At 44.3% G+C, this 15971-nt stretch overlaps 1 protein-coding gene across 2 annotated transcripts in view; it reads left to right on the top strand.

Moving 5' to 3' along the window:
- Positions 1-15971, top strand: part of KCNK10 (potassium two pore domain channel subfamily K member 10) — a 130479-nt gene that overhangs the window by 84207 nt on the left and 30301 nt on the right. For both annotated transcript variants that reach the window (XM_072839610.1, XM_072839611.1), the window contains exon 4: positions 4025-4185. In XM_072839610.1, the coding sequence (XP_072695711.1) occupies positions 4025-4185 (161 nt within the window). The remainder of the gene's footprint in view (positions 1-4024; positions 4186-15971) is intronic.

Here is a 15971-nt window from a genome sequence, read left to right as displayed (position 1 = left end):
TCAGCTTTCTCTACAAAAAGGGCCCAGCACTGTTTTCTGGCTAGAGGTGAACGCAACTAAGCCCTGCCTTGGTCCACCTTTTTGTAACAGATGATCCTTGCTGGGCTGGTCATCTGCCAAAAGTCGCTCTTCAAACTTCTTTTGCTTTCCTTAAAGCTAGTTCTTTTTCTTTTCTTTTCTTTTTTTTTTTTTTTTTAAGGATTTTATTCATTTATTCATGAGAAACACAGAGAGAGGCAGAGACACAGGCAGAGGGAGAAGCCGGCTCCCTGGGGGGAGCCTGATGCGGAACTTGATCCTGGTACCCTGGGATCATGCCCTGAGCCAAAGGTGGATGCTCGGGGCAGCCTGGGTGGCTCAGCAGTTTAGGGCCTGCCTTCAGCCCAGGGTGTGATCCTGGAGACCAGAGATCAAGTCCCACATTGGGCTCCCTGCATGGAGCCGGCTTCTCCCTCTGCCTGTGCCTCTGCCTCTCTCTCTGTCTTTCATGAATAATAAATAAAATCTTTAAAAAACGAAAAACAGAAAAATAAAGATGGATGCTCAACTACTGAGTCACCAAGGTGTCTCCCTTAAAGCCAATTCTAATGTCCTGGACTAGTTCTCCCTGACCAATTGCCTCTCTCGCTGCCATGTCACCTCATTTCATTTCCCAGATGTTGCTGCTGAAGCTGCACCAAGAGATGCCATGCCCCAAACGCAGCGGTGGGCCCCTCCAACCCACTGAGCCGGTCCCAGTGACAGACATTCTGTCCCTTGTCCTAGCACTGTGGGAGAAAGGGGAGTTTCTGGAGGGAAGACAGGAACCAACCCTCTCTTTTCTCTTGGGGCTTAGTTTTCCTGGAGACGTATTGTTCACAATTGATCCCTTCCTACAGAAAACCCCGGGCAAGACGATAATTGCTAATACTTACTGAGTGCTTACTTTGTGTCATGATTTACATGTATTTAATCTCCACAGGCAACTCGTACTTTGCATGTAACCCATTTCATCTTTTTTTTTTAAAGATTTATTTATCTATTTTAGGGGCAAGAGAGGGGCAGAGGGAGAGGGAAAGAGAGAATCACAGGCAGACTCCATGCTGAGTGTGGAGCCTGACATGGGGCTCGATCCCATGGGCCTGAGATCATGCCCTGAGCTGAAACCAAGAGTCAGGTACCTCTCCAACTGAGCCACCAAGGCTCTCCTTGTTTCATCTTTAATAGTTGCAAGGCAGATACTGTCAGTAGCCCCATCTCAGAAGAGGAAAGTGAAGCAGAAAGATTAGGGAAATCCTTAAGATCTGAGAGTCAGGAAGTAGAAGTGTCAGAACAGGACGCTCTATAGTCTCTAATCTTGAGCCTATATAACCATCACTCCCTACTTCAAAGTTCTGCTAAGGATTCTGGAAGGATGGGCAGGGCAGTCTAACAGGCCCAGTAAAGTAGAGCCAAAAATCCAGGAATGTGGCCCTCCATTGCCTCAGAGCAAAGCTCCAGAATGTTAAAAGTCTAGAATGATAGGGTTGAGGGCTCCACTGGAACAGCTTTTCCATATAGTTCATCAGAGGTAAGGGACACACACACATACACACACACACACGGGTGTACACACACACAGTGCACAAACACAATGTTTCTCAAGAATGGGAATTACCATATGCCCAGTAAGAAGTGATGGCCTTAAATATATTTAAGGGCTTCTTTGAATATCAATGGATATTACTTCACTGGGGTCCTTACCCAAGAACTTTGCTTTAACTGTAGTTTAGTGTTCTACTCTGTGAAACACTGAATGAATAAGGAGCCAATGGTAATAATAATACTACTAGTAATAATACCACTTTGCATTGCTATGGTACTTTACAGTTCACTTATTTTTGCACATTATTCTTGAACCCCTCTCACACTGGGATTTGCAGAGGCTAAGTGAGCCTGGGGACAACCAGGCAGAATGAGGTGGAATTGGATTAGGAGCCTCTGCCTTCTCACTTCCTTGTCATGCTCTTTGGATGATACCAGAAAGTTCCCTGAACACAGTCCTTAGCCAGGCAGTGGGGCATATCCTCACCAAAGGCTGGCGGAAGAGTATGCACCTCTTGTCTGGGCTAATAAGATGCCTATTCAGCAGGCTCAAAGCCTCAATTTGTTTGCCTGTGCTGTTGTCTACAATATGCTTCTTTCTGAGATACTGAGACTAAAGAAAACCCACATTCTCTGACAGTGATTGGGCAACTCTGAGACAGTCGAGCAAGAGTCATAAATGTTTCTGCAGGTTCCCATCGATCTGTGTGAAGCGAAGCTGTGTAGGCACATTTATCCCTTTTTCAGTTTAAATTGGATTATTCTAGAGGGGAACACTTAGAAAAATGGTTTTGCCAAGTCTCTGAAAGCACCTGGAAAATAGTTCCAGGAGCCTTTTTTTTTTTTCAGTATTACAGTGGAAATGGTGATGAGTAAAAGGAACGCAAGATGAGGAAGGCTTGCCTGAACACTCATTTGAGAAATGGAAACTGTAATTTAGATAATTCATGATAAAAGGTTTCAATGAGTCTGACAAGAAAATTGAAAAGGAAAATAGCCAGGTGACTCATCACCCAAAGGCAGACAGCAGCCGTGAGTTCTCTAGGTTCATGGAGGGTGCAGAATGGGGCAGCGCTAACATTGTCCCTGGCTGTGCTGCGTCACTAACATGCCCACAGCCACCAACCCAGTAACTCACCCACTGCATGGATTTAGAAACAGACTCCCTGACTCCACGAGTTACCTAATACGGGATAATAGTTAGGTGACTATCCAGATGCTGGGTAGCATAACATTGCAATATTCATTGGCGGGAAACTAAATATCAAGCAATTTAGATTCTCATCTTTCTCTAAATTGTGCTAATACCATGGCCTTTTCCTCCCAGCACTACTTTTCTTAGCCCCATCCATATAGAGGAAGCCTGGTGCTCACTATACATAAGTTGCTTCCATAATCGCAGAATTCTTAAGAATGCAGGTGTTGGTGTTTTCAAGCACTATTTGAAATACATATGATAGACATGGGTATAAAAAGATTCTTTTATATTCAAACGTCCATTCCTCCAATAAACATGTGTTTAGGACCTGATAGCCCTTGATGAAAGAAGCAGGTGGGAGGAGAGGCAGGACCCAGAGGCAATGCAAAGTTCCCAGTAGAGAGAAAGAGAGCCAAGTAGAGCTAAACATCACTGTCAATGCAGGAAGAGGCACAGTCTTCCTTCCCTTTCTACTGTTTTCAGGCTTCTCAGGGTAGGGCAGTATGAACCATGAGTCCTTTCTGAATTTGTGCTAGACCATAGATCCTACCTAATGTTGATCACCCATCACCCTTTGGAGCGAAATGTTGAAGACAGCAAGTCTGTCAAGTGGAAGGGATGCTCATGGGATGAGACTGTAAAGGACAAGCTCTTTTCCAATTAAAAAAATGGCAACGGCGAACCTTCCTTGGGTGTTCAGGTCTCCCTGAACCACAGCTGTCTGAGATATTTGGTGTTTCTGAAATGAATGATACTGGTTTTCAACAGCAATGCAATTCTGGGTGATAACAAATTTCCTAAAATATAATCTAATTATACACATTAAGATCCAGGAAGCCTGGATCTCCTTAAAACTGTTTTCAGGGGGCAGCCCGGGTGGCTCAGCGGTTTAGTGCCGTCTTCAGTCCAGGGCATGATCCTGGACACCCGGGATCAAGTCCCATGTCAGGCTCCCTGCATGGAGCCTGCTTCTCCTTCTGCCTGTGTCTCTGCCTCTCTCTCTCTCTCTCTCTCTCTCTCTCTCTGTTTCTCATGAATAAATAAATAAAATCTTAAAAAAAAAACTTTTCAGGGAGAGAATGGAAAGAAGCAATGGAACAGTGTTCTGAATGTTAGAGGCCCTTTAATGATGCTCTACTCCCTGAAGCTCATGCAGTAGGCGAGTACAGAAACCCTTCAAGAAATCTGCAGATTCTCTGGTTCAGCTCTCTGATTTCTCTCCCACCTTACCACTCTCCCTCTCTTTTTACTGTTTCTCACCAGGGTATGGGAATATTGCTCCAAGCACTGAAGGAGGCAAAATATTTTGTATTTTATATGCCATCTTTGGAATTCCACTCTTTGGTTTCTTATTGGCTGGAATTGGAGACCAACTTGGAACCATCTTTGGGAAGAGCATTGCAAGAGTGGAGAAGGTCTTTCGAGTGAGTACTGCATCTACTTAAACCCTCATCTCTGTGATCTAACTGGCTTTTTAGCCTGATGGGATCCAGAAGGAATGATCAGGGTATTATCATATCATTGTTACTTTTAGTGGAAGGGTTTAATGTTATAATTGTATTTTTTTATTTTGGCCAGTGGTAGTCACAGGTACTGTGCCTAAGCTCCCTTCTCTTTAGCAATTTCCCTCTTTACAGTGGTATTTCTGGAATCACAACACAAGAGGGTTAGCTACACATTTGCCAAAACTAGATTTTTCTGAAGATGGGAGGCATACTCAGTTCCAGCTCCAAGATGGAAGTTGGGTTTCTAAGTGTATTTGCGATAAAGTAGAGAAGTAAATCCATTTGTTTTGTTATCGGGAATTCTTCATTCCTTTTTATTTCCAACTCCAGTATCTTAGGCTGATCCTAGCTTCTGAGACCTCTTCCAGAAGCCTGCCTTGTCCAGATACTGAGTCATGCTTTGTATCTGTCTCTTTATGGCCCCACCCTCTGTCCTCTCACTTCTGAGTGCTCTCTCAGCAATAGTACACTGATGTACTAATTTATACTGAGATGTTGATGATGATTACCAATATCTTGGTGGGTTTTTCTTCCTGAGAATACTTACCTTTATTTACTAAAGATGGCATTCCTGGCCTCAGTGACAGGCTTGTGGAGCAGAAGTGATTGGCCCGGGGTTCCCAATGCCCTTTAATGAACACGTATTCATATGATTTCACAGAAAACTTGTTTGACTTATATGTCACATTGGTTCTTCTCTCTTTTTCATTATTGACCCACTTCTCGATTCTTTCAAACCTTCTTCAGGGAGTTGTTTCTGAGGATGACTTAATATTTAAAAACGACAACTTGAGACCTTTTTAGAATCTAGGAGTATGGCCACAGAGAGATCAGTGGTGAGTTCTAAAGCTGCACTTGCTTTTTCTCTCTGAGACAAGAAATCACGACTTCTCTTTAGAAGAAGGCAAGGGAGCTGCCAGGTGAGCGGTTTCAGGTTTGTTAGATTGGAAGAACAGGGCAGGAGAACTGACTTAGAGCCACCTTTTAGGAGCTTAGTAATGCTGGGTGAAGCCGGCCTCAGTTTACTCATCGGTGAAAGAGGAGGATAGAATTCAAATCCACTTTAGAACGTTTTGGTGATGATTAAATGAAATAATGTATGGAAGAGAGCTTGGCACAGGGCCAGATATGAAGAGTGCAGATCTGCTGTGTATCTGTCTTCCAAAAGAAGCCCTTATTAATAGCTGAGCCACCCATCCAGGTTTCATCTGAGGAGCTCAACGGTGCATGGATTTTCCTGGAATGTCCCACAACCTTTGCTCCCGGGTGCTGGCTTGGCCAGCTGGCTCTTTAGAGCATGAACTTGGGCCCAGTGGTCACCATGGAAACCGTCAGAGCTCAGCTTCTCTGCTTCTCAGATATTCAGGTCTCCTGAAACCGGACATGGCAACCTGTCTCCAAGAGCCATTTGGAACTTCTCAGAGGTACCCTTTTAGCCACCACCTCCTGGCCCCCTCCAAGATAGAGAGAAGTGAATCTGGTGGGTTGAACATGCAGAAGAACAGGATTCAAATGGGGAAATGGCTGATCTGGCATTTTTATTTTTATGTAGCTTCTCTAGATCTCAGTTTCCTTATTTGTAGAAAGAAAGGATTGCACTAAAAGCTTTTGAAATTCCCCCTTAGGGGAAAAAAATTCATTACTGTATTCTAAATAAAGGAAGAGATTGCTATCATTGTGACCACATCTGCTCCTGAATTGGGGGACTTAGTTTCCCCTAATGAATTTCGAACTGTCAGTGGGGAGTACTAGTCTCCTTACCTTAAAGCTGCCTCTCAGATGGATGGTTCAAAGGACTCTGGGACAGAGCCTTAAAAACCTTGCATTTCATTTTTATGCTGATGGCGCACTCAGTTCCTTGCAGCGCCATCAAAGACTGGGAGTCTTTTAGGAAGGAAACAGCAGTATATTATCGAATTGGCAGCACACGATGTATGCATTTGCAGAACATTGGAGGTGGTGTTGGAAGGGGTGATGGAGTTCCAGGAGGAGTATGAGCACTCTCCCTGAATACACAAACAACCCCTTCTGCACTTCGCTGGCTGCCTGTAGCTTTGGTGGAAAGTCTCAAAGCTCTTTGCCATTCATTTAAACTACATCTCAAAGGCCAGCTCCTCTTAGGTGATTATTTGAAAAATTGAAAATTTCATAAATCGACAAAGTGGGGGTTGTGGATTTCTAGTTCCCGGAGGGAAGATACATTCCACCTCCCCATTCAAAGATTGAGTCTTTTCCTTCATCTGCTATGTTTTCTTTCCACTGTAGGGGAGAGGGAATTTTTAGTGGAGTAAAGATAAAATATGAAATAAGCCTTCTGGGTGCCTGTGTTCTGAGATGACATGATTTGGGTCCTTCTACCACATGCCAGGGCTGAGACTCATTTTAAAGAGTTGCTGGAGGTTAATGTATTATTTAGGAATGCTTTTGACTGTAGAGTAATATAGTATCTGCTTATTGGGGTTTATGTTGGATGAATAAATAAAACCTTCCCCCCCCATTTTTTCCATTTTTCCCTTCCGAAATCAGAACTAATTGAGAAATAGACATAAGAATCTGATGAAGATTAAAACGTTAGCTTTACTGCTGATACGCTGAGCAGAGGATGGAGATATGTGTGTGTGTTTTTAAAGGTTTTTAATTTATTCATTGGAGAGAGAGTGAGCAAGTGAGCAAGTGCACAAGTGGAGGTGCAGAGGGAGAGGGAGAAGCAAACTCCCTGCTGAGCAGGGAGCCTGAGTTCGGCTCGATCCCTGGACCCTGAGATCATGACCTGAGCCACCCAGATGCCTTGTAGCTTTGGTTCTGATGCTGAAAAAGACATATTAACCACTTCACCCTGAATCGGAACGATTTCCCTGCCGGAGTAATTTTCTACTGATGTGTAATACATTATCACAAGTGCAGAAGCTTAAAACAACACCCATTTGTCATATCATAGTTCTGTAGGTCAGAAGTCTGAGCGGGCTTGGCTGGGTGCTGTGCTAGGTAGAGCATGGGACTGAAATATAGGTATTGGCTTGAGCTGGGCTCTGGATCTGCAGAAGAATCTGCTTCCAAACTCATTCAGGCTTTGGCAATGGTTGTAGGACTGAGATTCCTGTTTCCTTGCTGGTTGTCAGGTGGAGGCCTTTCCCAGCTTCTTAGGAGTTGCCTGAATTCCTTGGCACATGGCCTTTCCATCTTGAAAGCCAACATGGAATTCTTGTGTTTTGTAACTCTCTGACTTTCCTTTGTCCCTCTACCACCAGCCTGAGAAAGTGCCCTGCTTTTTAAGGGCTCATGTGATTTGGTCAGTCTCACATGGATGATTTCCCTATCTTGAGGTCAGCTGTGCCATATGATTTAGTCATGGGAGTGATAGATAGCTCATCACACCAGAGGCCCTGGGGATTAGGGTGGGATATTTTCATGGGCCATTTTAGAAATTCTGTCTCTTCCAGTCATTGGCTCTCACCCCAATGAGAACGGGGTCAGCCCCACTAACCTTACTAAATCAGAGAGAGAAAAGCAAAGTATACCTCTGTGTAGCAGATGGTTTCAGATGAGATGAAGGAGCTCAGTCCCTTCTACTAAGTATACCTGTAAGTCACTTACTTGTCTGATTGAGTAGCCAGAGTGTTACATGTCCTTCCACACAGAACATGACACCAGGAAAACGGACATTGCCCCAACACTGATAAACACTGTGTTAAAAGTTCAACACTTAACTGGCATAATAAGAAGCCTGGAGGAAGGTTGTTTCAGGTTTGGTGCATCAGTTCCCTAGTAAGAAGTTTAAGATTGTGGTACCAATTCTTATGTGTAGATTGTTTTCCCCCATACCACCCAGCAATTCTTTAACACCAGCTGGATGTCTTACAGTTCAACTTGATTCTGACTCTTTACTACCTGGAGATAGCATGAGATCCCATAGGTTATGGGCTCAGTCCCAACATGGCCCTTAACTTCAGATGCCAGTCACAAGTCCAGGTTGTTCCCTGTGCTTCCGACCGCATGGCTGTAGATCAGAGGTTCCCAGGACCTCCTCCTTATGTTCACTACATCTGCTAGAATGGCTCACAGAATCCAGGAAACCAGTTATCTCACTAGATTACAAGTTTATTACAAAGGGTAATAAAGGATGATAGGATATAAATCAACAGCCAGATGAGGACATGCATGGGGATGTCCTGAAGAAAGGAGCTTCTGTCCTTGTGGAAGTTGGGGCCTGGCCCAGTAGCACACAGAAGCTTTCTGGTTCTCCAACCTGGAAGTGCCTTGAATCCCCTCATTTTGGGGTTTTTATGGAGGTTTCATTACATAGGCATGATTGATTCAGTCATTGGCCATTGATGATGGCCAATCATCAATGTTCCAAACCTCTATATCTGGTTAGTCCCCCTGGCAATCAGCCCCATCCCTACTTAGGCAATCCAAAACTCATGTCACTGACATAACAAAAAATGCCTTTGTCACTCTCATCATAGGAAATTCCAAGGGTTTTAGGACTGTGACAGGAATGGGAGGAAGACCCAATATTTGCTTCCTGTTATAAATCACAATTTCACACACATGTATCCATGTTTTGTTCTCTTTTTCTGCACGGCTGTCCTTGGCATGTTGGCTTTTCATCCTCAGGCTGGTTACCTCATGGTTTGCAAGATGGCTGCCTCAGGACCAAATATGTTTTCATGGGACCACATTTAAGGCGACAAAAAATGTCTTTTATGGGAGAAAAATCTTTCCCAGAAGTTACCCTGCAGACTTCCCTCTGTCTCACTGACCAGAACTGGGTCATATGACCATTCCCACTTGCAAGGGGAGTTAAGAAAATGAGTATCTGACAAAAGGAGAGTGGGATCGGTTGATTGAGACCAGTAGTTCTCAAAGTCTGATTCCCTGGACCACCAGCAGCAGCATCCTCTGGGAACTTGTTAGGCATGAAAACTCTTAGCAGAGTTGGGGCCCAGCAGTCTGTATCCATTAAGCTTTCTAGGTGATTCTGATACCACCTAAAGTTTCAGAGCCCTTGGCACCGAGGAATCATGCTTCATCTCTTGGCGCCGACTGCCTTGCTGTGATGAACAAACTGAGAATTCTTGTAGCAAGGAGAAGTTGGGTAAGTGATGACAGCATCTGGCTCAGGTGTCCATCAACCACTAGCCACACAGACTGCTCATAGAGAAGCTATCTTCCCTCCTTGTCATAAATCAGGTTGTCTTTGGGATCATCAAATCAGTCAGGGAAGACTAATTTCTCCGGAGGTATCAAAAAACCCTAGATTTTTTTCATCCTTGCCACGGCTACTGTAAACCTGGCAACTGTCCAGGCTGAGGAAGAGATCTGGGCATTGCACCCTGGCCCTTAGGAGCTTTGGCCTTTTGGCCCATTGGCTCCAACTGGTCACTCAGCCCCACCCAACCGCAAAGGGGTTTGTTTGATCTCCAGGGAGTGATTTCCAGGATGGGAAAATGCATGACTACTAGTAATGTCTGGGATTATCTGTGGGCCTCACAAATTTGGATGCAGTTGGCCTGTGGGTCACTCTGGGAATCATTACTTTGTGAGACTCATTTTACATCTGAGGAATGGAGCCCATGATTTGTTAAGTGACGTGCCTAGAGCCACATAGTGAGTTGGGAGTATAGCCTGGACTTGAACCAATAATCCTGCCTTAACCTCTTCCAGGTGGGCCAAAACTATTTACTGTCAAATATATTAATCCAGGCCATGAAACCAACGTAGAGCATAAGATTTTTGAACATGTTGTGCTAATTCATGGAGATGATTTGTAAGTATTTAAATCACATAAAGTAAAAATAATTCTTCCTGGGTTTCCAGAGGGAAATCTGGGCATTTAGTAAGGAAGGATAATTATTTGGGATTAAATAATACTGACCTTGGGTTCTGAAGCAGATCTTGGAAGCGGGAAGCTTCTCTGTCCCCTGCTGTGGGCTGGCTCTTTGCTAGGCCAGGCCGACTGTCGCCTGATAGGATACTGTAGGAAAATGGTTCGATTTTGGACTGGATCCCATTTTCTTGCTCTGAGCTGGACTTGGACCTCTGGTGGGAAGCAGCTGCCTCTTTTTATCTGGCTGAACAGCAAGCTTTTTGGTATTATCTGTAAAACCAAGAGACACTCTTTTTCTTCTTTGGCCTCTTCCCCCAAGGATGCAGCAGAAATGTTTATTTGCCTTTGGAGCCAAAGGAGCCTCGGTATAGTTGACAAATAATAACACATTACCCTAGGCTTATCAGTACTGTGATTGCTTGGGGACTTTAGAGTGTGTGAGCTGCTTAAGACAGGGTGATGACAGTCTCAGTCTGCTAATGATGTTCAATTAGTGGGCTAATCAATCATTTTGGATTGCAGGCAGGAGCTTCTGGTGGAAGCCAAGGACTGCTGGGGGCCTCTGCCATGTGCCTGGCATGAGTCAGGGGAAGACTTTGAAGGGCACACATGGCAGGAGCCTTCTGTTACTCACAAGTGGTCTTTGAGCTGGTAGCAATGGGGGTTAACTTGAAAGAATTATTATTTTAAGAAGATAAAAGCTCTTGTTTTGGAATCTGGGTGTTTCTGCAATTTCCAATTCTATTAGTAGTGGAAATATGCATCGAGTATTAGTTATGCACAGCAGCCTAGGAGGCAGTGGGGAGGGCGAGGTGGTGGGCTGAGAGTGTGTGTGTGTACACACGCGTATGTGTATGTGTCTGTTTGCCACTGTATCACGCCCACACTGCATTCTGGATTAAAAATTCCTGAGAAATAACTCAGTAGAATTCATGTTATGTGGATGATGGGGGTTTATTTTCATCAGAGAGAAGATCCTGGTTTTAACGTGAACAATTGCTTTCTGACTTTCCACTAGGGACTAGAAGAGGGTGGGAGGGAATCATTGTTAGAACAATTTCGAAGAAGGTAAATATTTTTAAAGCTTTATCAAGCAGGCCTCTTCTAAATGAGTTTAAGGATGTTGTCTGGCTTTAATGATAGGCCCGGATGTGAACTTGGGACAAACTCCACAAATGACATTCGCAAACCAGACTGCACATCTCCTAATGACAGGCCATGACACAGTCTGTCCATAAATGGGCCCCTTTTTTCCTCTCTTCCTGTAATGCAGGGTTTCTCAGCCTTGGCACTGTTGACATGTTGGGCTGGATTATTGTCATGCGTCCTGCCCTGTGCATTGTGGGATGTTTAGCAACATCTCTGACCTCTGCTTGCTAGATGCCAGTATCACTAGTGCCCCCAGTTATGACAGCCAACAACATCTCCAGACGTTAGTAGGTGTCCCCTCAAGGGCAAAATTGCCCCAGTTAAGAGCCACAGGTCTGCCTCACAGATCCCAAGGTGCGTGCCCTGCTCCGGCTGTATCTTCCATTTGAGTTCTAGTGTCCCTACCAACGGTCTTACCTGGTTCTTCAGGGCTGGTGCCATTCCTTTCCGGAGATCTCTTCTCTCACATGGGTCCTTAAAGAGGGCTTTAGAGATTTCATGCTCTGGGAATAAGATTGTTTCTTACCAATGAGGGAAAATGCCTGGGGACTTGACCCTGGTGATATACATAAAGATAGGTATTTTTTAGCTGGCTGGTATTTTTTATCAGGCAAACCATCTCAGCACATTAGCTAACCCTGTAGGAACTAATCGAATGTATGATTCTTCCTCTTTTTTGGCTCATCTTTGGTGTCTGTTTGGTGTTTCCTATTGCCATATGAGATCACTATAGGCTTTAACAGCTTTTAGAATGCATTTTCACTCTTTTCTATAAGCATTAAAGCTCTCAAACTCTGCCTAAAATATAACTACTTAAAATACTGCCCACAGAGTGTTTAACATTTAAACATTTTTAAGACAGCTTTAGCAAAGCCTCTCTCTCTCTTTGATCACAGGTAACTTCTGGGAATTTGACTGTTACTTAGAGGATACCAATCTTTCATGAACTTTATTCTTAGGGACCTCTGCGAGGAGCCTTGGATATGTCATTTGTCCAGTAGGATCCGGTTGAAGTCAGGCGGATTATTATGGGACCTCAGTATCGAAGTCTAGAACTGAGTAGCTAATCTGCTTTGAGAGTTTACTGTAGGCCAGACCCTAGCTTGTGGGCTTTACCCAGAGTAAGCTGCACGACACCCTTCCCAGAGAGACCATTACCGTCTTCTTAATTTTAGGAGATTGGAAGTGCTCAGACTGCTCTGTGACCTGCCCAAGGTCACCCAGCCAGCCTGTAAGTGACAGAGCAAGGATTCCAAAGCAGATGGCCCTGACCCAGTGTGCATGCATAGACTTAGTCTTTCCGCTATCCTTTCTTCCTTCTTTCTCTCATGAGGTAGGAATTGCATCTGATGGTTCTGAAGAGTCTCCATGAGGGATTTAGTAAGACCTGGGGACAGGTAGAGATAGCTAGTCAAAGAAGGGTTAACAGTGGCCCTGTCTTCCTCTGCTGTCCAAGGGTTTTTAGTTTTCCAAATTCATACGATCTGTCGATACTTTGAATTGGACAATAGCCTCTGATTCTTCTCTCTGCACCTGGGCCGTCTCCCTAACACGGGTTTGTTATTAGCAAACATCTCTCTCTTGGTGTTGCTTTCCCTTGGAGATTTGTCTAGGACTTAAATGCCCCCTTGCTCATGTCTGTTATGTGACTCATGCGAAGGTGAGGTCATAAATGAGGGGCTTATGCTGTCCCAATGGTGGCCGTGTTTTGGGCCCACTGCTAGAGAGAAGTTGCCAGGCAGAGAATATTCTCCACTCTCTGTTCTTCCACTTCATCGCTCCACTTCTACAGCTCCCTTGACACTGGCAACAAGAGGAACACACAGCTTGAAGCCAAGCCCCTTGGTGCTCTGAGCCAGTTGGTCTTGCCTTCAAAAGCATTCTCCTTCTCCTGGATTCATTGGTTTGTCCCAACACTCTGCTGCAGTGGTTTTGAGGATGTGGAGTTTGAGAGAACCAACACCAAGACCTTAATTCCCAGTGAGGATTTAATTCCATTCTAAACTCAGGAGATGTTATGCAAGCAGCTCTTTCTAAACAGTCATCCAGTAGAGGAAGGTCTGTGGAAAACTTTTAAGGACCGTCATTATCTGCTTGTCCATTGAACACACGATCACCTTCTACAATCTCAGGGGTTTTATTAAGACATTTTATATCTTTGCACGTTGGGGCCGCCACAAGTCCAGTGATGCTTTAGATCTACCACGTGGTAACCTGTTTCTAAAACCTGTAGTTAATGAATTTAATGCAAGAATTTTATTAGGACTCACGTTTTTATTAGTATCATAAAACCACCTCAACAGGTGGATGATGATTTCCCATGTTCACCCTTCATCACCCATTTTCACAGGCTAGTTTGGTCATGCTAGAAGGCACTGATTTAATAGAATAACCCTTTGCCTTTTTATAGAACTCTTCTCTTTTTTTCTGGTTATATATTCCAATGTAAAAAAAACTTTTTTTTTTTTTTTTTTAAACACATTTAGCATCATGCTACCTCTGTGAGTCAAGCAAGCAATAATCCACTCCGGTGTAGCTTACGACAAATTAAAATTGAGAGACGCCCTTGTTGAGCTGACTTTGCCCATCACGGAGCTGGGTATATGATCAGCATGTTTATACCAGGGCAGCACTGAACGTGATTTCTAAGTGACGACATGTCAGACGTCATGGATAAATTTCTCTTTGCTTTCCTAAGAAAGGGAAATTGTTTAGAATACATCCTCCTTGAGAGGCATGCCACTGTTCGGATCCCTTGGGAAGTGACTGCACGATGGGCATAGTGTAGTCACACTGCTGAGCAGCCGCTGATAGCTCTGTGTTAAGGCAGGGCTGCCCAGATGAAATCTAGCCTAGGAAATGTGCATTCGTGTTAGAGGAAATACACTTTGTCTTTCTGGGGGAAAATGCTTTGCTTTTTGTTTTCTGTAAAGAGCTACATTTGTGCAGCATAGCATTTCTGACTTCATGTTTTTTTCACCCTGTCTTGGGAGTTTGCTGCTGAGCTTTAATCTCTTGTGAGCATAGAGCTGGGGTTCTCACCCTGTGGGCGGTGGATTCCCAGGGGCCTGAGGTGCTATTTTAAAGGATCAGAGAATTTGTTTTTGTGTTTCCAACATTGCTGGTAGACAGAATAAATAACACGCCTTTTTCACACACACACATATACACGCTACCCTTTTTCAAGTGTATGTAGAGGAATCATCATTAAGAATTCAATCAGTGGGTATGAGACGTTGTATTGTGTGGGTATTGAGGAATTTCTTTTTAATGTTTAAAAAGGATTCTTACACTCAAAAAAGTGGAGAACAAAGGAATTGAGCAACACTGGCTTTTCAGATCAGCGCTATTTCCATGTCATTCTGGGTTCTCTTTATTCCATAGAATTAACATTTTTGTCCTGGCCATAGTCACTGTTTCAAAGAGGTTTTGTTCTCATTTAAGGTAACCCCAGGAGTCAGTGGAATACTTTAGAGCCTTGCTTCAACGTTTTTCCTTATGCCAGTTTTTTTCTACTGTGGGAAATTTACCATTTAAAAATGCAGGGTTCAGTGGCATTAATTACATTCGCTTTGTTGTGCAAACATCACCACCATCCACCTCCAGAACTTTTTCATCCTCCCTAAACTGAAACCTCCTATGACCAACACTACCTCCTCATTCTCCCCTCCTCCAGCCTCCTGGCAACCATTTTTCTACTTTCCGTCTTTGGGAATTTGGCTACTCTGGAGACCTCATATAAGTGGAATCATGCAGTACTTGCCCTTTTGTGACTGGTTTGTTTAATTAGCAGAGTGTCTTTAAGGATTCACGCATGTGTCACAATTTCCTTCCTTTTTAAGGGTGAGTGATATCGTGCCGTGTGTATATACTACACTTTTGTTTATCTATTCTTCTGTCGACAGACACTGGGTTGCTTTACCTTTTGGCTGTTGGGAATAACGCAGCTTTGAGTGAAGTACAAATATCTGTCTGAGTCCTTGTTTTCAGTTTCTTTGAGTATGTGCTCAGAAGTGGAATTGCTGAGTCAGATGGTGATTCTATGTTTAATAGTTTGAGGACCTGCCAGACTGTTTTCCACAATGCTGCACAGTTCTACATTTTCACTGGCAGTGCACACGGGTTCCAATTTCTCCACATCCTCGCCAGCACTTGTTGTTTTCTGCTTTTATCTTTTTTTTTCTTTCAACTTTTGTAGACAGCAGAGACGGTATTTGGTAAATTGCCAGCCTCATGTCCTGGCTGCCCCAACAGCTGCCATTGTGTCACACTGAAGACAAAACGGAGAGGCTGTGCCTTGGGCCTCATCTCCCTCTTGCAGCTGCCCCCCCTTTGCCCCCTGCTCTCACCTCCATCTGTGTCCCTACGCTTGTCCCCATCCTGCTTCCTCAGCTCTGGCCCTGCAGCAGGGCTGCTGGCAGGGAGGGCGGCTCAACGCCAGGCCAACTGGGGCCTCTACATGTTGGTGACATCGGGTTTCCACCTGGCCTTGCTGCTGCTCTGACACTGTTTTATCTGCCTCGTAATGTTTCGTTCTCCAGCCTCCCATCACGGCTGTTCCTTCATGCCTCTCTTCCCAGGTCACTTTAATAAGCCATTATCAAATGACACCTAATGTGTTCCCAACACTGGGGTATGTGGCAATGAGCGGTGGGAGACACTCCTTCCCCAGGAAGAAACAGACATAGATAAAGACCGATGTCCATGGTGGGCTGCCTCTGAAGCC

The sequence above is a fragment of the Canis lupus genome, chromosome 9 (assembly GCF_048164855.1).
Source record: "Canis lupus baileyi chromosome 9, mCanLup2.hap1, whole genome shotgun sequence".
Taxonomy (NCBI): Eukaryota; Metazoa; Chordata; class Mammalia; order Carnivora; family Canidae; genus Canis; species Canis lupus.
This window is presented reverse-complemented; position numbering and strand designations above follow the sequence as displayed.